Source organism: Delphinapterus leucas, chromosome 13 (genome assembly GCF_059928025.1).
Source record: "Delphinapterus leucas isolate spDelLeu-1000000601 "Yukka" chromosome 13, BTC_Dleu_Yukka2, whole genome shotgun sequence".
Lineage (NCBI taxonomy): Eukaryota > Metazoa > Chordata > Mammalia > Artiodactyla > Monodontidae > Delphinapterus > Delphinapterus leucas.
Genome location: NC_143141.1, coordinates 68,422,139 through 68,445,155, shown reverse-complemented (window position 1 = coordinate 68,445,155; position 23,017 = coordinate 68,422,139). Strand labels below are relative to the sequence as shown.

The 23,017-nt window shown below is 38.0% G+C and overlaps 1 protein-coding gene across 2 annotated transcripts in view; it reads left to right on the top strand.

Moving 5' to 3' along the window:
* TTC27 (tetratricopeptide repeat domain 27) overlaps positions 1–23,017 on the top strand; it is a 185,523-nt gene that overhangs the window by 132,880 nt on the left and 29,626 nt on the right. For both annotated transcript variants that reach the window (XM_022574121.3, XM_089922399.1), the window contains exons 14-15: positions 18,767–18,865; positions 22,530–22,582. In XM_022574121.3, the coding sequence (XP_022429829.2) occupies positions 18,767–18,865; positions 22,530–22,582 (152 nt within the window). The remainder of the gene's footprint in view (positions 1–18,766; positions 18,866–22,529; positions 22,583–23,017) is intronic.

Here is a 23,017-nt window from a genome sequence, read left to right as displayed (position 1 = left end):
AGAACCAGAAGATGTGTGTACCATTTGCATTTGTGTTGAGATTGCTAGCTACCATTCGTTTACCCCTACCTGTTTCATTTTCCCAAGTAACTTTTGAAACTACTAAAATTCAAAATCAACCGTAGACTTCTGGGGATTGTGGGCTGTTAGAAGCTGAAGTGAATGGTAATAGGAACATACATATTGATAATTACCTTAAACGTAAAAAGATTAAATGCTCCAACCAAAAGACATAGACCGGCTGAATGGATACAAAAACAAGATCCCTATATATGCTGTCTACAAGAGACACACTGCAGAACTAGGGACACATACAGACAAACTGAGGGGATGGAAAAAGATATTCCATGCAAATGGAAATCAAAAGAAAGCTGGAGTAGCAATTCTCATATCAGACAAAATAGACTTTAAAACAAAGGCTATTACAAGAGACAAAGAAGGACACTACATAATGATCAAGGGATCAATCCAAGAAGAAGATATAACAATTGTAAATATTGATGCACCCAACATAGGAGCACTCAGTACATAAGCAAATGCTAACAGCCATGAAAGGAGAAATCAACAGTAACACAGTTATAGTAGGGGACTTTAACACCCCATTTTCACCAATGGACAGATCATCCAAAATGACAGTAAATAAGGAAACACAAGCTTTAAGTGATACATTAAACAAGATGGACTTCATTGATATTTATAGGACATTCCATCCAAAAACAACAGCATACACTTTCTTCTCAAGTGCTCATAGAACATTCTCCAGGGTAGATCATATCTTGGGTCACAAATCAAGCCTTGGTAAATTTAAGAAAATTGAAATGTATCAAGTATCTTTTCCAACGACAACGCTATGAGACTAGATATCAGTTACAGGAAAAAATCTGTAAAACACACAAACACGTGGAGGCTAAACAATACACTACTAAATAACCAAGAGATCACTGAAGAAATCAAAGAGGAAATCACAAAACACCTAGAAACAAATGACAGTGAAAACAACGACCCAAAACCTATGGGATACAGCAAAAGCAGTTCTAAGAGGGAAGTTTATAGCAATGCAAGCCTCCCTCAAGAAACAAGAAACATCTCAAATAAATAACCTAAGCTTACACCTAAAGCAATTAGAGAAAGAAGAACAAAAAAGCCCCCAAAAGTTAGCAGAAGGAAAGAAATCATAAAGATCAGATCAGAAATAAATGAAAAACAAATGAAGGAAACAATAGCAAAGATCAATAAAACTAAAAGCTGGTTTGTTCTTTTTTTTTTTTTTTTTTTTTTGGTTTGTTCTTTGAGAAGATAAACAAAATTGATAAACCATTAGCCAGAATGATCACGAAGAAAAGGGAGAAGACACAAATGAACAGAATTAAAAATGAAAACGGAGACGTAACAACTGACACTGCAGGAATACAAAGGATCATGAGAGATTACTACAAGCAACTCTATGCCAATAAAATGGACAACGTGGAAGAAATGGACAAATTCTTAGAAAAGCACAACCTTCTGAGACTGAACCAGGAAGAAATAGAAAATACAAACAGACCTATCACAAGTACTGAAATTGAGACTGTGATTAAAAATCTTCCAACAAACAAAAACCCAGGACCAGATGGCTTCACAGGCGAATTCTATCAAACATTTAGAGAAGAGCTAACACCTATCCTTCTCAAACTCTTACAAAATATAGTAGAGGGAGGAAAACTCCCAAACTCATTCTACAAGGCCCCCATCACCCTGATACCAAAACCGGACAAAGATGTCACAAAAAAAGAAAACTACAGGCCAATATCACTGATGAACATAGATGCAAAAATCCTCAACCAAATACTAGCAACCAGAATCCAACAGCACATTAAAAGGATCATACACCATAATCAAGTGGGGTTTATCCCAGGAATGCAAGGATTCTTCAATACATGCAAATCAATCAGTGTGATACACCATATTAACAAATTGAAGAATAAAAACCATATGGTCATCTCAATAGATGCAGAAAACACTTGACAAAATACAACACACATTTATGATAAAAAAAAACCTCCAGAAAGTAGGCATAGAGGGAACTTACCTCAACATAATAAAGGTCATATATGATGAATCCACAGCCAACATTGTTCTCAATGGTGAAAGACTGAAACCATTTCCTCTAAGATCAGGAAAAAGACAAGGTTGTCCACTCTCACCACTATTATTCAACATAGTTTTGGAAGTTTTAGCCACAGCAGTCAGAGAAGAAAAAGAAATAAAAGGCATCCAAATCGGAAAAGAAGAAGTAAAGCTGTCACTGTTTGCCAATGACATGATACTATACTGGTAGAATCCTGAAGGTGCTACCAGAAAACTACTAGAGCTAATCAATGAATTTGATAAAGTAGCAGGATATAAAATTAATGCACAGAAATCTCTTGCATTCCTATACACTAATGATGAAAAATCTGAGAGAAAAATTAAGGAAACACTCCCATTTACCACTGCAACAAAAACAATAAAATACCTAGGAATAAACCTGCCTAAGGAGACAAAAGACCTGTATGCAGAAAACTATAAGACACGGATGAAAGAAAGATGATACAAATAGATGGAGATATACCATGTTCTTGGATTGGAAGAATCAACATTGTGAAAATGACTCTACTACCCAAAGCAATCTACAGATTCACTGCAATCCCTACAAACTCTCACTGGCTTTTTTCACAGAACTAGAACAAAAAATTTCACAATTTATATGGAAACACAAAAGACCCCGAATAGCCAAAGCAATCTTGAGAAAGAAAAACGGAGCTGGAGGAATCAGGCTCCCGGACTTCAGACTACACTACAAAGGTACAGTAATCGTGACAGTATGGTACTGGCACAAAAACAGAAGTATAGATCAATGGAACAGGATAGAAAGCCCAGAGTTAGACCCACGCACACATGGTCACCTTGTTTTTGATAAAGGAGGCAACAATATACAATGGAGAAAAAACAGCCTCCTCAATAATTGGTGCTGTGTAAACTGGACAGCTACATGTAAAAGAATGAAATTAGAACACTCCCTAACACCGTACACAAAAATAAATTCAAAATGGATTAAAGACCTAAATGGAAGGCCAGACACTATCAAACTCTTAGAGGAAAATACAGGCAGAACACTCTATAACATAAATCACAGCAAGATCCTTTATGACCCACCTTCTAGAGAAATGGAAATAAAAACAAAAATAAACAAATGGGACCTAATGAAACTTAAAAGGGTTTGCACAGCAAAGGAAACCATAAACAAGATGAAAAGACAACCCTCAGAATGGGAGAAAATATTTGCAAATGAAGCAACTGACAAAGGATTAATCTCCAAAATTTACAAGCAGCTCATGCAGCTCAATATCAAAAAAACAGCCCAATCCAAAAATGGGCAGAAGACCTAAATTGACATTTCTCCAAAGCAGATATACAGATTGCCAACAAACACATGAAAGAATGCTCAGCTTCATTAATCAATTGAGAAATGCAAATCAAAACTATAATGAGGGCTTCCCTGGTGGCACAGTGGTTGAGAGTCCACCTGCCGATGCAGGGGACACAGGTTCGTGCCCCGGTTCGGGAAGATCCCACATGCCGCGGAGCGGCTGGGCCCGTGAGCCATGGCCGCTGAGCCTGCACGTCCGGAGCCTGTGCTCTGCAACGGGAGAGGCCACAACAGTGAGAGGCCTGCGTACCGCAAAAAAAAAAAAAACAAAAAAAAACTCCAATGAGATATCATCTCACACTAGTCAGAATGGCCATCATCAAAAAATCTACAAACAATAAATGCTGGAGAGGGTGTGGAGAAAAGGGAACCCTCTTGCACTGTTGGTGGGAATGTAAATTGATACAGCCACTATGGAGAACAGTGTGGAGGTTCCTTAAAAAAGTAAAAATAGAACTACCATACGACCCAGCAATCCCACTACTGGGCATATCCCTTGAGAAAACCATAATTCAAAAAGAGTCATGTACCACAATGTTCATTGCAGCTCTCTTTACAGTAGCCAGGACATGGAAGCGACCTAAGTGTCCATCAACAGATGAATGGATAAAGAAGATGTGGCATATATATACAATGGAATATTCCTCAGCCATAAAAAGAAACGAATTTGAGTTATTTTTTGTTTTATTTTTCTTTTTTTGCGATACGCAGGCCTCTCACTGTTGTGGCCTCTCCTATTGCAGAGCACAGGCTCCCGACGCGCCGGCCCAGCGGCCATGGCTCACGGGCCCAGCTGCTCCACGGCACGTGGGATCTTCCCGGACTGGGGCACAAACCCGCGTCCCCTGCATCGGCAGGCGGACCCTCAACCACTGTGCCACCAGGGAAGCCCAAATTTGAGTTATTTGAAGTGAGGTGGATGGACCTAGAGTCTGTCATACACAGTGAAGTCAGAAAGAGAACATCAAATACCATATGCTAACACATATATATGGAATCCATTAAAAAAAAAAAGGTCATGAAGGACCTAGGGGCAGGATAGGAATAAAGACGCAGACTTACTAGAGAATGGACTTGAGGACACGGGGCGGGAGGGAGAAGGGTAAGCTGGGACAAAGTGTGAAAGTGTCATGGATATATATACACTACCAAATGTAAAACGGATAGCTAGTGGGAAGCAGCCGCATTGCACAGGGATATCAGCTCGGTGCTTTGTGACCACCTAGAGGGGTGGGATAGGGAGGGTGGGAGGGAGGAGATGCAAGAGGGAGGGGATATGGGGATATATGTGTTTGTATAGCTGATTCACTTTGTTATAAAGCAGAAACTGACACACCATTGTAAAGCAATGATACTCCAATAAAGAGGTTAAAAAAAAAAAAAGCTGAAGTCGGGGAAGTGGTCACCAAACCTCCCAAGCAGGATTTTGTAGACTCAGGACCAGAATTAAAACATAAATCCTTAGGTCTACTCTTAGGTAGTTATTCTCATTGTCCCCTACTTTTATGCAAAAAATAAAAACAAAGAAATTGTTCAGATATCAAGCTAGTATGTGTAGCCCTGAAAAAGGAACATGTCACTTCCTATCATTTTTTACCCCTCCCTCAGTGCAGATACTTTATTCCTTTTATTTTGTCTATTTCCCCCCTTACCCCCATTCAAAATTTAAAATTTTCCTTGACTTTCCTCCTCAATTAACTGGTCATCTTTGTAAGGTTATAAGATATTACTGGCAGTATATATATGGAAAGATACATGTATAGGCAGAAGGGCTATAGGAGTTGAGAGGAGGTGAGGGGTCGCTGTGGACTGATGGACCCAGAGATGGGACAGAAGTTAGCTTAGATGTTCACTGATTCATGCAAAGTGAGTAGATGTGCAGGAGGGGAACTGGCTTCACAGGTAGGAGAAAAGCATGAAGAAAGGTGAAGATTTGAGAGTTTACTAAGTGGCTATCCTAATTTGTGCCTAATATCCTGATAACACATCCAGTTTATTGTATGTCCCAGATTTTTACTTTTTTTTTTTTTTTTTAATTTTTGGCCACACTGTACGGCATGCGGGATCTTATTTCCCTGACCAGGGATTGAACCCACGCCCCCTGCATTAGAAGCTCAGAGTCTTAACCACTGGACCACTAGGGAAGTCCCCAGATTTTTACTTTTTAAATGAAGTGCTATTATTAATAGTTACATTAAAAGAAGTTGGAATGGGTTTTCATAGACATTCATTTTGTACTTCTGTCTTCAGCCATAGCCTCATCTAGTGTTGTGTTTAATGCATGTGGTGGATGGATCTCCCACTTTACGACGTGCTATAAAATCTGAAAGGTGGCCAGTAGGAGCCTGTGTCTTTTTTCCCCAATGCTTTCCAGATGCAACGTAACTAACATTGCCCTTTAGAGGACAGTGTGTAGGATGCTTGCTGATAACATCAACTGTGTTTGCTCTGAGTGGCTGAGGGCAGCCACCTCCTTCAGGTTTTGGGTGGTGGTAGGAGAAATGTTTGAGCCAATGTCTCTATAAGCCCCTTGGTATATATCAGACACTTGTGCCAAGCTGCAGCCTGTGAGATGCATGATGTTGCCTGGTTACCAGTTGGCAGAATTAGTGGGAAATATGGGGAATTGTAGGCTAGATAGATGTATGGGGAGTAGAGGCAAAGCAGTCCTGCCAGAAATAAAAGCACATGGAGAATAGGCTGAATTCCCTTGCCGCAGGGGTTTGGTCACTTACTGTATGTTCTAAATGTACCACTATTTCTATATTATATTGCTTGGTAACTTTTTATATAGTTTATAGTAAACCCTTTTGGCAGCAATCATCTCCAAAAAGCAAACAAATTTTTAAAATGTGTTTTTAGGGAATAATTAAGAACTTAATTTTCACTTGTCAAGAGAGTAAATAAATGTATTAATATAACTTGTCCAAGATTTAGCTGATATAATTAAATTCCACCTCAGGGGCCGTAATCATGTCACTAATCACATGAAAACCAAAAGACCCAAGATTTCTGAAGAAACATTAGTGTTTATGTCAAAAGTTAGTAGTTGTTGTTGTTGTTGTTTTAATAGGAAGCATGTCCAAAGATGACAATTTAATATGCAGCTGTAGGAGGTGTATTTTCATGTCATTCTGTGAGACTGGACTTTTATCTAGAGCAAATGAAAATGTACAAAATTAGTTTAGAAAATTAGTTGATACCAGAGTTTTTCGTGTGTGTGTGAAAAGTGAGAGCATAACTGTTAATGTGCTAGCTCTTAGCAGAAGTGGTTCATTAACAGTTGAATCTGCCAGTTTTATATCAGTGGCATCAGATGCTTCAAATGGAAAACTCATTAATTTGGTTCTCACAATGGTTTTAATTGTTTTCACCTAATTATTGGATTCAAAATAAAATTTTTGGAAATTCACTCTATTAAAGTTGAAACATATGACATTATTCTGAATGCTATTGTTAAACATCAAAGATAAAAGTATTTCTTTTAGTGGTGATAATAAGGATACAAATTTTCATGGAGCGTGACAACATGGTAAAAGTAATTCTCTTTTTGAATTAAGAAAACCAGTGGAACAGAAATGTACTTGGAATGGGTTGTAGTGGTGGACATAATATGGTCCAAACAAGCTTCTACCAATGGAAATAAAAACTAGCGGTCGTCATTTACACATACTTTAATATACACTGTTTGGGTAATTAAATTACAAAATTCTTGTGATGTCTGATGTGATGTCTGATGTTGAATTAAAATAAAATTAGCGTGGCAGTATATACTTTCTCTTGTTGCTGCCCATCACCTAATGCGCTATAAAAATGTTTGAGTTTTTTTTAAAATAAATTTATTTATTTATTTGTTTATTTATTTATGGCTGTGTTGGGTCTTTGTTGCTGTGCACGGGCTTTCCCTAGTTGCAGTGAGCAGGGGCTACTCTACATTGCGGTGCGCGGGCTTCTCATTGTCATGGCTTTTCTTGTTGCGGAGCACGGGCTCTAGTTGTACAGCCTTCAGTAGTTGTGGCATGTGGGCTCAGTAGTTGTGGCCTTCAGGCTCTAGAGCTCAGGCTCAGTAGTTGTGGCGCACGGGCCCAGCTGCTCCGTGGCATGTGGGATCTTCCTGGGCCAGGGCTCGAACCTGTGTCCCTTGCATTGGCAGGCAGATTCTTAACCACTGTGCCACTAGGGAAGCCCTGTTTGAGTTTTTTGAAGAATTTTTTAATAAATCAATTTAAGTGTCCTATAATGATAGGAACTTTTTTTTTTTAAGGAGTCTTTCGTTTGGGCTGCATTGTGTTCAAAATCAATTGGAAATCTTTTATGTATTCAATTAACGGAGTTCAAAAAAATTTCAGCTTTTACAACTTTTACCAGATTGTAATTATTGAAAGCAAACTTTCAAACAGGAAGACATTGAAATTTATCTTGAAGAGGAACAATTAGAGTTTAAATCGTGTACAGGATTTAATTTAATAATGTATAATTGTACTTTTGAATATCCCTACTGTGTTAGTCTGCTAAGGGCTGACTGATACTAGAGACTGGATGGTTTAAACCACTGTGGTTTAATTATACTACAGACTGGGTGGTTTAAACCACTGTGGAAATTAATTTTTTCACAGTTCTGGAAGCTAGAAGTCCAAGATCAAGGTGCCTTCAGGGTTGGTTTCTGGTGAGGTCTTTTCCTTGCTTTTAGATGGCTACCTTTTCACTGTCTCCTCACATGGCCTTTTCTCTGTTCATGTGTAGAGAGAGCTCCAGTGTCTTTTCTTCTTCTTCAAATGATACCAGTCCTGTTGGATTAGGGCCTCACCATTATGACCTCATTTAACCTTAATTATCTCCTTAAAGGCCCTATCTCCAAATACAGTCACACTGCGGGTTGAGCTTCAACATATGAATTTTTTTTTTTTTTTTTTTTCCTCTCTGCAGTACGCGGGCCTCTCACTGTTGTGGCCTCTCCCGTTGCGGAGCACAGGCTCCGGACGCGCAGGCTCAGCGGCCATGGCTCACGGGCCCAGCTGCTCCGCAACATGTGGGATCCTCCCGGACTGGGGCATGAACCCGTGCCCCCCGCATTGGCAGGCGGACTCTCAACCACTGTGCCACCAGGGAATCCCCAACATATGAATTTTGAGAGGGATACAGTTCAGCCTGTAACATCTACCTAGGAGGAATCTTTTCTTTGTAACCTTTTGTTATGAAACTTTCAATTATACAAAATATATACTAGCAGAGACCAGAATAAAGAGTCCCCTCCCATGTGCCTATGAACCAGCTTCAACAGTTACTAACTCATGACTGGGCCTGTTTCATCTATATTTCCCCACTCCATCCCATATTATTTTGAAACAAACCCAATTTCATTTTTAAATGTTTTAGTATGTATCTCTAAAAACATAAGGACTTAAAAAAATAACCAAGTACCATTGTTCTTAAGATATCAATAATAATTTGCCAAAGCTTTTGATTTTAACTGAATAAATTTATATTCTATTCTAGAATAGAATGTAATTGAGAAGGCGTATAATTTATAAATTTGTAAGTTTGATGAAACGTACAAAGAATCATAAATTTGATGAATTATTTGATGAATTTTGTCCTGTTAAAAATATTTGTTGAAGAAAGGTACTCTAAATGGAGGCCAAAAGACAGGACCAAAGAAAAATATTTATAAGCTTCAGTATTAACAAAACTAGAATTCAGAATATCCTTTGTTTAGCAGCGGTTGCTCTGAGCTTCCTAGTTATCTCAGTACATTAAAAAAAATTTTTCCCAGCTTTATTGAGATATAATCGACATATTGTATAATTGACATATTGGGTAAGGTATACAACGTGATAAGATTTGATACATGTATATATTGTGAAATGATTACCACAGGAGCATTAGTTAACACCTCTGTCACCTCACCTCTGTCACCTTTGTGTGTGTGTGATGATAATATTTAAGATCTACTCTTTTAGCAATTTTCAAGTATATAATACAGTATTGTTAACTATAGTCACCTGGCTGTATGTTAGATCCCCAGAACTTATTTATCTTATAACTGGAAGTTTGTATGCTTTGACCAACATCTTCCCACTTTCCCCTACCCCCAACTCCTGGCAAAAACCATTCTTCTATTTCTATGAGTTTGGCTTTTTTAGATTCCACATACACGTGAGAGCATATGGTATTTGTCTTTCTCTGTCTAACTTATTTCACTTAGCAAAATGCCCTCAAAGTTCATCCATGTTGTTGCCAAAGGCAAGATTTCCTTCTTTTTCATGGCTGAATAATATTTCACCCTGCGTGTGCACACACTCACACAATTTCTTTATACATTCATCTATTGACAGTTTGTTTACATGTCTCAGCTATTGTGAATAATGCTACAGTGAACATGAGGGTGCAGATATCTCTTCGAGGAGTGATTTCATTTCCTTCAGCTATATACTCAGCAGTGAGATTGCTGGATCATACGGTGGTTCTATTTTTAATTTTTCCTCAGTACATTTAGAAAGAATATTTTCTCAGCTAAAATTATTATGACCTACAAAGAGTCAATCAAAAGTTTTAACAATTTTAAATGTATTAACAATAAATTTGACAATTAACAATAAAGAACAACTTTGAAGTAGACAGTAGGCACTTTTATGAAAAAATTAAAAGTCCTAAGATACTGAAAAAATTATCAGAAAATATCAATGACATGGTATTAGAATTAGATATGACTAAGGAACTGATTAGAGGATATGAATATCTGCTAAGAAAAATTGATTTTAATTCTGTAATATATTAGAGAAATATGCAGATGTCACAAATATATAGCTTGCTTAATGTTCCTTTTGTTATTTTTAAATTTCAGATAATCAGAATTTACAAATTTTTAATATATTTTATTCAATAAATAATTTTACTTTTGAAAATGGTTTTCGAATAGAACTGTCTTTAGGTCCCCTGTTATATTAGTAGTAAAACCAATTTGACAATCAGTAGTTTGTTGGTCAATAAATAAGGTCTTTTTAAGGTCCTATAATTTTAATGGTTTTTTAATGTCTTGTTTCATTTTTAAAAATGTTGCAGTTTGAACAGTACATTATGTGGTTGCCTCACTAAGCATTATCAAGATCCTGCTGTGAACCAGACACGGATGTGGGAATGAACTGGGCTGTGTCAGCCTATCAGCAGAGAGCAGAGAGTTTCCACTGGGAAATGATATGGACAGAACTAGTTTGTGAAGGGCCTTAAGTGCCTTTCTTCAGGATTAGTAACCCTACAGATATGGAAGTCTGTTGTGGTTTTGAATAAAAGAGTGATATGACAAAAGTGATATTCTAGGAAGTTTAAATAAGGGATGAATGTCATGGATGAGTGATCAGTGGCTTTAGCAGTGAGGATGGAAAGATAGAACAGGTTGAAGCTCATTATAAAGGAAAATTTTCTGGGCCTTATTCACTGGATTGGCAGCATTGAGGGAGAGTTCGGGATCTGAGAACATGCCAGTTTTCTCAATTGTTTGGTTAAAAAGGAAATGTCCCTATTGATAGATACAGAGAATTCAGGAGGAAGGGAAAGTATCTTTGGTAGGGGAAGATGATGTGTTTTGAGTGTTGAATATGAAGAGATGTTGCCGTGTCAGAGTAGAGAGGGCTCACAGTCCACTGAAAGTCAGTCCAAGCCTGAAGCCTAGGAGTGAGGCCAAGAACTGAGCTTGCAGATTGGGACTTTTCTGTGGAAGTAAGGTGAATCCATGCAAGTGAATGAACTCTTGACAGAAAACTGTGTTGGAAGAGAACACGAGGCAAAATCTTGAACTTCGGGCATCTCCAGGGGTTGGAGGAAGGTAGAAGAAGTAGCACCAGTGAAATATGATTCAAACAAAATATACCAGAGTCTTGGTCAGAGGGATAGAAGGACCCCAAAGAAGGGAGTCATGGAAACTAAAGGAAGAACAAGTATCAGTAAGAAATGTCACGTGTAGTGATAAAGTCTAAAGAGAGCTAAGAAGAGTTTATTGGATTTGGAGCTCACTAATGACCTTTAAAACCAGCTTCAGGAGGCAAAAGAGTGTGTGGCCGCTGAGGAAATGGACATAACATCCATAGACTGTTCTTTTTAGGAGCATGTCAAGGAAATGAGAGTCAAAATGTAGAGTGTTGTACCAAGGGGCAGAAGAGTCAAGTAACACTGTTCAAGATACTGGAGACCTTTATGAGGTTGAATCCAGTGAGTGAAGGAGAGATTGAATGTTATAGAGAGAGATGGGTTGCTAACCTAGGGAATGTCATTCTAGGAAAGAGTGAAATGAGAAGAGACGAAGGCATTAGCTCTGGAAACAGAATAATGTTTCCAACGAAAGAGGAAAGAAGATGAGAGCATTAATATTATAATAGCAGTTTCTGTTTATTAAGCATCTTCTATAGTGTAAGCTAGAATATAAGTGTAAATGAACTCTTTATAAAATCACTGTGAGGTATTGGGGGAGGGGTTACGAAAGAATTGTGTTGAGATGTGGCCTCTTGCTCTCCTGTGGTTTATATGGGCTAAATGGAGAGAAGAGGCAGAAGTAACTTTTCCTGTGACCAAGGGGTAGAGTAAATAGACGCCATGCTTTGGGTGCCTAGTGATGGCGTGATGAGAAGGAGGTAAGGCCTGGTGGAGATGTCATGAACTAAGAGGAGTGGTTGGGATTTAGATAGGAGGCAAAAATTAGGAAAATAGTTTCGGGAAAGGAGACTAGCAGATGCAAAATTCAAGCATGTAGCAAGCAAAGGTTTCTTGGTAGCTGTAGGTTTTGACTATTTATTCTTTTTTTTTTTGTTCTGCGGTACGCGGGCCTCTCACTGTTGTGGCCTCTCCCGTTGCAGAGCACAGGCTCCGGACTCGCAGGCTCAGCAGCCATGGCTCACGGGCCCAGCCGCTCCGCGGCATGTGGGATCTTCCCGAACCGGGTCACGAACCCGTGTCCCCTGCATCGGCAGGCGGACTCCCAACCACTGCGCCACCAGGGAAGCCCTGACTATTTATTCTTAAATTCAGTTGTAATAATAATTCTAGCAGCCAACGCTGAGTATTTACTAGGTGCCAGGTACTATTCTAAGCATTTTGCATACAGTTTTAATCCTCAGCCCAATCCCCAAGGTACTTACTGTTAATCCCCTCATTTCACAGGTGAGGAAATAGAGGGTTAATTAATTTACACGAGATCCCACAGCTTATGAGGCGTGGCGCTGGGATCGGGGTGGGGCTTTCTGATTTCAGAGCACTTACTCTTAACCGGTTCATTGTTTTGCCTCTAGAGGATGTTGTCTTATTTAGGAAGGAATGGCAGATTTGGCTGAGGTCAAGTTAGACGTTATGGAAAGCCTTGAATACAAGACTGTCGGGTTTGAATGTTTTTCTTTAATACATAACCATTGGGGCTTTTGTCAGGAGCAAAGTGAAGTTGTAACTTTGATGTAATGGTACAGTCCAGCACATGACAGCGGGTGACTCTCTGCGAGACCAGGGAGTTTTAGAGGAATCAAGGCAACCTTTCCCTGCCCGTGCTATTTGTAAGACTAGACTTCCACGATGTAGTACTCTGATAGAATTGTTAATTAACCTGAGAACTTTTGTTCTTCTTTGATTTGTAGGGGTCAACTTTTTCTCTTTCATTTCAGTTTTTGAAAGAAGAAATGTTTTTATTTGAAATGGAGTTAGAGTTTCTATTGTGCACTTGTGTTACTGTGGTGGGGAGGTTCGAGGAGATTGGAGCTTACATTCCAGTGGAGAAGAGAATAACCATATGCGAATAATATGTAGAGAAAAAAGAGATTCTTTCTCTTTTGTTCTTCCTTTCTCATATTGGTAAGCAATAAAAAATGAAACTCTTAAGGTCTAACTTGCATAACTGCCAAGAAATAGGAGCACTGTGATAACATCTGGGCTGTAGCTGGGACTAAGGGGTAGAGGGGAGGGCAGAGCTCTGCGGCCATAGACCTGACTCTGAATCCTAGTAATCCCAAGGTAAATCACTTCATCTTTCTGAGCTTCAGTTTCCTCATTTGTAAAGTGGAGATATAATCCCTATCTCAATTTGCTGTTGGGAAAATTAGAGCCAATATGTATAAAGTATCTAGCATATTTCCTGGCCCATAGTAAGTTCTCAGTTGTCGTGGAGTTTTCTGTCCTGCCCATTGCAGTGTGGTAGAAAATCATTGTTACCCCATTATCTGTAGCCTAAAGACAGGGAGGTATATCTAACAGGGGAGTTTCATGCAGGTGATGTGTAAACACCCATGTTACCTCACATGTGAATTCTCTGGAAAGAGTAGGCAAATAGAAGAACCAGTGGTAACCAAGTCTAGGACGGGAATAAGAGGAGGACACTAAACAATACCCTTTCTAGTAAAAGAAAAAAAGTGTGTATAAAATCAGTTGCTCTTGTAGTTTAAAAGAAGACACTGACATAGAGGAAACTTTTGAGAGAGAGGGAGAAGCTGGCAGGTTAAGACTTGTGTTTCCTCAGGGAGGAGAACATAGTATTTAATAGTAAGTGAGAAATTTGGTTACGAAAGAGTTGGTGGTGCACATTTTTAAAAACTATGAGCAGCAAGCATCATTTTAGGAAAAGATATTACCAGACAACATTGATAGCTCTCTTGGATTTGGCTTGGGTCATTTCCTGTTTAATGAAGCCGCATTCAACAACTTATCTGTGTTTGGGGTCATGGGAATGAGTCAGGGGTATAGAAAGGAGAGAATGGAGAATGTAGCTTGGCTTCAGGATTCAATTATAATGTGTTACACTTTATTATATGGTAACAATCCTGTAAGGAAAATTAGTAAAAAAAAAGTGAAGCTACTGATTATTCATTCATTCTGCAGAAGCCTTGAGGAGGAAGGAAATTTGAATAGTAGGCTCATAATTTAAGAAAGAAAATTGTAATACATAAGTAAATGACACCTATTGCAGATGTGCTTTAAATACCCTTGTAAAAATTAACTTTTAAAAGTAATCCATGCCCACTGTCCGGTGGTACTTAGTGTTCAATTTCTATTTTAATTATTAAGGTTTAGTAAGTATTGGAGTTACTCTCTTCATCACATGTATTGCACACCAGAAACCAGGAACCATTGTGTGGCTTTAGGCAAATCATCTCTTTTCTAGGCCTCATTTTCCTCACCGCCTCTTTTCATTGATTTCTAAGCCTGTAATTGAACTGATTTCCTCCTAGTTTGTCAACCCTGCTGATTCTAAGTATTCTATTTGCATCATCAGTGTACTTGTTCTGCCACTAGATGGCATTAATGTACCTTTGAACCCTGTCACCTCCAGGTTTTCAGAATCTGAGGTCTGAAGGAGCCTTGGAATTTTTGCTTAATCCACCCCCCCCACCCCCCTATTTAACAACTGGGGAACTAAGACTCAGAGGTTAAGTGACATGGCCAAGGTCATACAGTACCTTAGAACCTCTTGAATCCCAGTCATTTATCTTTCCCTCTATTGCACTGTTTCTGTAGGGGGCTTTTGAGGGAAATTCAAAGAGAGATCATGTTTTCAACCATTCCTGCTTTTTGATAATTATCTTTAAAATAATTTAAAACCATTCTTCAAGTGCATATATCATCATATTAAAGATAAATAGTTGGTCTGCTTTTGTGTTTCTGTACTGGCTCCCTCAGAGGAAAAAGCTAGACTGTCAGCTTCTAAAGATCACTGCCCTGCCTACAGATTGCCTGCCTTCACAATTTGCCTTGGAAATAAGCTCCACAGAAATCTCCACCAGAGCTTCCCTGTCAGATGATTATCTTTCTCCATCCTTGCCCAGTCCCTTGGTAAGAGATTTGCCTTTCAGCTCTTTCCTCCAACCAAACAGCCATCGATTCTTCTGCTTCATCTTTGTCCACTTGCCTAATCCAGAGAGCTTTTGGAGGGGGGAATTAGATGATGCCCTGGTTCTTAAAAATTTGGTCTCCTGGGTTTTCCCAGCACATGTTAATTGGACTCTTTCCTTCCCCCCAACACCCCGCCCTCTCTACTGGTGACAAGGATGGCACTGCCGTAAATCATGGCTGTGTGTTGGGCAGACGGTGTAGCGGGGGGCGGCATGGTAACATGGAGATGATGTGGGCTCTGGAGTCACACTGACTGGGCCTCGAATCTCCTCTTTTGCTGACTGCCTCTGGTCCATGGTCACCTCTTTAATGAGGGTGATATTTACTGCCTCACAAGGCTGTTGTGAGGAATAGATGAGGTTAATGTGTGGAAAGCTCGCAGTATCAGTGCTTGGCAAACATTGTAGGTGCTCATTAAGTGCTAATTATTCTGGTTGCTGTTGTATGGAGAGGACAGCAGTGACTATAGTATATGAAGAGTTGGAGCCTAAGGGAGGGTGTCAGCCAGAGGAGCTAGTTTTTTCAATGGAGAAAAAAGGGAGGGATGCGGGTATGCCAGGGTCTGTCTCAGTGTTTTGGAGAAATAGTGTAGAAGTGTGCTGCCCAGTACGGTAGCCACTAGCCACATGTGGCGGTTGAGCACTTGAAGTGTGGCTGGTCCAAATTGATATGCTGTAAGTGTAGGACACACATCATGTTTCAAAGATGTCATACGAAAAAAATGAACATAAAATATCTCGATAATTTTGTATATTGATAACATGTTGAAATGATACTATTTTGGATATGTAGAGTTAAATAAAATATGTTATTAACATTTATTTCACCCATTTCTTTTTACTTTTTAAAATAGCTACTAGCAAATGTAATGAGGCTAGCATTATATTTCTATCTGATAGCATTGGACTAGAAGATAGAGACCTTTGGTACTCAACCATATACAACTTTAATTTGGGGAATCATGTGAGTTTTCTTTTTTTTTTGAAGCTTCTTTTGATTTTTTTTTCTTTTATGATGTTCTGTTCTTCAGAGCATGACCATCCTAAATCAAGATGCCAGTGAGGATAATATAGATTAAGTAATAGTTTAAAATGAAAAGAGTAAGAGGCACTGAATATTCTCCTTAGTCTGCCAAATTCCGAAGACCTCAATTGAGATGCAGGGTATGAATGCAGTTTTGATGGTTTAGTGGGTCAGCCAGAGCAGTTAGAAGACCCTAGAGTTGTTTTTTTTTTTAAAGCCATTTCATGATTTCAAAGAATAGGATGTGTACAGAAGTCATCTCCCATCATAATTATATGTTATCAGTAGATGAAAACCTACTAGCAGTTAATGATTCTAGAATTTTCTTTCAGATGCAAATTAAAAAGCAATTACACAAATTACCAAGAGCGAAAAGAGAATCATAATACTATATATTAAATTGTCATCTGCCTGGTTTTTATCAAATTTATTTTTGTTTTAGGACATTGGTTACAAAATATTGACTTGCTTTAAAAACCTAAAGATCAACAGTAATCTCATCACCAGCTTGTGTTAGAGCTGTGAGATAATTGCTAATTTCAGATGTTTGTAACCTTTGTTTTTTCAGGTGGATTGAAAAATAAAGTTCTTTATTTACATCTTAAATTTACACTTGATGTTTTTTATAACACATGTGAAATAGTTTTGTGGGGAGTTTGTCCTTTGCTGATGCAGGAAGCAAGCAGGGCACATGCATTTTGAGAACTTTGAGGGCAATTCTCATTTTTCTTGATTTAGTCCCAGAATGAGGTATACCTCATTCCAAGTAAACTTGCTGCCATGATTTATTGGGGTATAAGATGCTGTCAATTGTAAGAGGCACATGTAAGTGCCACCTTGTATAGAAAATTGAATGCTGCCAATAAAACTGATCAGCTATGGGTTATTAAGATGCATCTATTGTAGAGACGTTAAATGGAAAAAAAAGTGCACCTTATAAATGATGAAATATAATACACAGATTTTGAAACTTTCAACTAGATTAAAAGTAAGAGAGCTTGTTTTATATGTTGTTTTATACGTTAGCATCGGACCCTCCCAAAATGAGTCACGTTTAGTGAGTATGGAACTCTTTGCAGTTAATTCTGTAAATAACCAGACAAAAGCAAAGTGTAATGACCTAATTTTTAAGTTGCTAGAGTCCCTTGATTGAGAAAAGTGAACTTCTAACTTTATTTCCACCTAGTACCTCTGTATCCCCCCCACCCCCCCAAACACACAGCCACCCCGTTTCTAGCCATTACCTATACCTCTAAAAAGATCTCTTCTCTTAAAGGCTCCTTGTAGCAGTTATTTATAGCCTCTTGTGAATTCAAGGCAAAGTGTTAAATTGCCCAAGGATGTTTGCTTTCTAAGCCTTATCTCTAATATCCGCTAAAAATCTATATCTGCTTAAAGAAATTTCAGGCCTCAACTAGCCATATGGAACAAGTTTTGTAGGAATGGCAGCGGGAGGAGGGATGTAGGGACAGCTTCCTACTCGCCTCTGTGGAAGGCTATGGACAGATAACAGAGCACCTCATTTCCTTTCCCACCCTAAAGTGTTCAACCAAGTCTGTCTGCTGGCTTACTGCCTTTGTACTGGAAGTCAAAGAAAAGTAAGAAAGTAAGCTGCATTCTGCTGCTGGCCTTACTAACTATATCCAAAAGGAAAGCAAAGTTGTAATAGCTGCATTTCTGACTAATTTCATTGAATTTTTATCAGTCTTATCTTCCTTTTGACAGAGGCTATTGAATTTTAAGGAAACCCTGTGATGTAAAGAATTCTTTTGTGATTTCAATAGCTACTTCCTAATTTACCTGTTTTCTACATCTCTAAGTTTACAAATCATACTGACTTAAGTCAGGCTTTCCTCTTTGAATGACTCTTTGGTAATCCAGATTCTCAGCCTGCTTTTTCTAAATTATTTTGGGCATGCCTAAACAGATACATGCTAGGGCAATTTGGCTCTTGGTTAAACTGCAGAAGTACTTGTGGTCTAACTTGAAGATGGAAGCAAAAATGTTTCCTCTCAAGTTTGTAATACATTCATCAGTTGTGAACCTGCTGATGCTCTGTATACTTTTTACACAGTTACATAGATGCTCAGTAAAAATGTTAGATTAATCCCACAGTTATAATATCAGGGCTTGTCAACACAGCTCTCCATTGCTTTCATGGAGTTGGTTAACACAAAGAATGGTCTTTCTTGGTAAAAGACGTGCAGTGATATTGCAATGCTTTCAGTGTTGTATTAGCTTTGAAAATTATATGGAAAAGTGCCATCTCCATTGCTAAGTTTCCTACATTTAAACTAATATAAAATGTAAGCCAAATTATAGCTCTGCATTCTTTATAGTAGTGTAGTGTGTTTGTTGATAATATCTTAAATGATTTTCAGGTTAATTCTATATATGTCTATGTGTTTGAATGACTTTGTCTTTTGGTCTTTGCAGCTCGGGGTGTGGTTTTCTCTGGGCTGTGCCTATCTGGCCTTGGAAGACTATGGAGGTTCAGCAAGGGCATTTCAGCGCTGTGTGACTCTAGAACCCGACGTAAGTTTGTTTGGTCTTCTTTCCTTATTACAGCTCTTTGGTACTCTTTAAGCTATTTGAATTGTACTGTAGTTCAGAACAGCAATTCCTAGGGGTCTGTAGTTTCAGTTATGCAAGATGGGTACACCTAAAATTTTTAAAAAGGGTGATCTCATGTTAAGTGTTCTTATGACAGTAAAAAAAAGAGAGTGAGAGAGAGAGAAGGCGGCAAAAAGATTCAAACTTTGTATTATTTTATGTCAAAAAAAAAAGAAGAACACCAATTCCTTTTGTGTTGGAGGAAGGCATCCCTTTGGCAGAAGGTCACACCCTAAGTTATATTAGTTATAAATCTAGAAATAAGTTTCTTCTCGTAATAGCTAAGTTATTCATTGTTTTGTTTAGAAAATAGTTTTGATAAAACAGTTTTTTAGTTAAAAATATACTTTGCTGAGTATACAGCAAAGTGTCATATATTTTGTCGCTCACCAGCATGTGCTGCCTATGTTGATTGCACTATTAGAAAGTTCTTTTAGTCTATAAATATTTAACAGCTTTACTGAGATGGTAAATAATTCGCATGCCATCTAGTTCATCCATTTAAAGTTTACAATATAATGATTTTTAAAATTATATTCAGAATTGTGCAGCCATCCCCACAGTCAATTTTAGAACATTTTTATTACCATGAAAAGAAATCCCTTGTACCTGTTAGCAGTCACTCCTCATTTCTCCCAAACACCTTCCACGTCTACCCCCCATCCCCACCCCTAGGCAGCCACTAATGGACATTCTGTCTCTGTAGATTTGTCTGTTCTGAATATTTCATATCAGTGGAATCATACAATGCATGGTCTTTTTGACTGCCTTTCTTCACTTAGATTAATGTTTTCACAATTCATCCGTTCTCTATTCAAAAATTTGAGAAACTGCCAGACTGTTTTCTAAAGCACCGTTTTACATTCCCACCGGCAACGTGTGAGGGCTCTAATTTCTCAACATCTTTGGCAGCACTTGTCTTTGATTATTGTCTGTCTTTTTGGTTATAGTCATCCTAGTAGGTGGTATCTTGTTGTGGTTTCAGTTTGCATTTCCTTGATGGCTGATGATGTTGAGCATCTTTTTATGTGCTTTTTGGCCATTTGTGTATCATCTTTGGAGAAATGTTTATTGATATCCTTTACCTATTTGGGTTATTGGTCTTTTTACTGTTGAGTTGTAAGAATTCTTTATATATCCTAGATACAAATCCGATATCAGATATATGATTTGCAAATATTTTCTCCTATTCTGCAAGTTGTTTTTCACTTTCTTGATAGTGTCTTTTGAGGTACAAAAGTTTTTAATTTTGATGAGGTCCAGCCTGTCTGTTTCTTCTGTTGTTGCTTGTGCTTTTGGTGTCATATTTAAGAATCTGTTGCCAAATCTAAGATCATGAAGATTACCTTATCTTTTCTTCTAAGAGTTTTATTGGTTTAGCTCTTATGTTTATGTCAAATCTGCTGTTAAACATATTCATTAAACTTGTTATACTATGTGTGGTGGTGGATATTCACTAAACTTATTGTGGTAATCAATATATCCCACCGATATATACACATATATCAAATCATTATGTAGTACACCTAAAAGTAATACAATGCTATATATCAGTTACATCTCAATTAAAATAAAAACTAAACATCATTTCAGACAATGTATTTTTTTTTTTAGTTCAAGAATTTTTATTTGGTTCTTCTATAGTTTTCATGTTTCTACTGAGATTCCCCAGTTGTTACCTTATCGTGTTCTCTTCAAATCTTTTTTTATATTTATAACAACTGCTTTGAAATTTTTGTATGCTTATTCCAACATCTCTTTAATTTCTGTGTCTGTTTCTATTTACTGATTTTTTATTTGGTTATGGATGAATTTTCCTGCTTGTTTGCCTGTCTACCAATTTTTAAAAATTATATCCTACACTTGTGGATGCTATGTTGTTGAGTTTCTGGGTTTTGTTGTCTTCCCCTTGAGGAAGGTAGAATTTTATTTTGGCATTTGGTTAATTTACCTGTGAATCAGCTTGATTTTAAGCTTAAGGTGGGTCTGGAGTTGTCCGTATTCCAGAGTTGCTGTCAACCTTCTTTTGAGGTATAACCGTTTGGGGGCTGAACTTAATCCCACAGGTGATCAGTAAGAATCCTCCTCTCTGGTTGGTTGGAACTTGAATAACTCCCAGAACTGTGTGACCTCTAGAATCTCCATTCAGCTCACAGCTGTCTGGTAGTTGTTCCCTGCCTGGCCTTAAGAAGTTTTGCCCTGCACACGTATAGCTTAGTATTCAGCCAAGGACTCAAGGAGATGCTTATTGAGATTTCTGGAGCTTATTGTCTGCACAGATCTCTCTTCCGTGTTATTTTGTCTTGCAAATTCAGCCGCCTTTTCAGCCCTGAACTCTGAACTCTTTTCCCGCTCTTACTAAGACTTGCTGTGCTTTGTTTGGTTTCTACCTTTCCGTGCTGCAGCCCTCAAAGTGCCTCTAGATAGAAGTGTAGGTTGATTGTTGAGACAACTCAACTGTCCTTCTCTCAGGGATCATAGTCCTGTGTAACCCTTTGTCCAACTTCTCAAAAACAGTTGTTTCCTAAATTTCGTCCAGTTTGTAACTTTTTATGGTGATAAGGCTAGTCTGGTACTAACAGTGCTCTGTCTGTAAGGAGAGGTCCATTGCCAATTAATTTTTATATCATAGGTATGGAACTTGAGAACTATATACTTTATGTTTTATAAAACGTGGAACAAAGAGGAACAAGCATAATTTATATCATTCTTGTTAGAATCAACATTTATATAGAGGCTTTAATTTATTTTTGTCATTGCATAGAGGAATAGGTAGAGAAATATGTTTGATTGATGAAATACTTAGGCTTAACACTGGAGAACACATACTCCTTTACTCTTCCATCTGATGAAGGATGATGGTAAAATAGCAAAGCCTTTTATGATAGGAAAAACAATATTTTGCATTACTTTAGATTTGTAGTTAATCTATATATTGTGTAAATTATGTTGTAAATTGTCCAACTATTTTGTAAATATAAATTTGGAAATAAAATCTTAGCAAACTTCCAAATTAGTGCTATAATAGTTACACCATTTTGGTGACTTAAAAATTATTTATTTATTTATTTATGGCTGCGTTGGGTCTTCGTTGCTGCACGTGGGCTTTCTCTAATTGTGGCGAGCGGGGGCTACTCTTCATTGCGGTGCACGCACTTCTCATTGTGGTGGCTTCTCTTATTGCGGAGCACGGGCTCTAGACGCTTGGGCTTCAGTAGCCGTGGCACGTGGGCTCAGTAGTTGTGGCTCGCGGGCTCTAGAGCACAAGCTCAGTTTGTGGCATATGGGCTTAGTTGCTCTGCAGCATGTGGGATCTTCCCAGACCAGGGCTTGAACCCATGTCCCCTGCATTGGTAGGCAGATTCCTAACCACTGTGCTACCAGGTAAGCCCTTGTTGACTATTTTTGTTCTAAATTATAAGTGTTAAGTTTAATTTATTTAATTTTCCTATACATTTTTAAACATACCTTATTGAAAATTAACATTGTAAAGAGTACATCTTGAGCTAGGAAAATACGTTATATTTTTGGTTGCAGCAATTATACCTAAATGAGAATAGTCTGTAACTGTTGTCTATCATTTCAGAATGCTGAAGCTTGGAACAATTTATCAACTTCTTATATCCGATTAAAACAAAAGTAAGTGCATCAGAAAAAGATGAAGAACTTTGCTTCCAAAATAAATGAATGATTTTCTTCAACTGAACACTGAAACATTGTGCCTTACTCTTTGTCTTTTTCCCCTTGCCTACCCATATCTTTGAGTTAGAATGACTTAATATCGCCATTTGCATTCCAGGTGTAGTTTATTTCTTGAAAACATTTAGTATGTAATAAAATAAGAAATATATATATATTTTTTTTTTAAGAAATATTTTTTGACCTCTTTATTTGATACTGAAGTTTTGTATCCTAAATTTCATTGCATGGTAAAAGCAAGCATGCCTTTAGTCAGTCAGCTCAACTGATAGATTCTTAATGATTACTTGCTGTGTACTGGACATTATTGAGACATATAAGTATGAACCAATGTCTTCAGGGAGTGTGGGTTTAAAAAATAAAATATTATGCCAT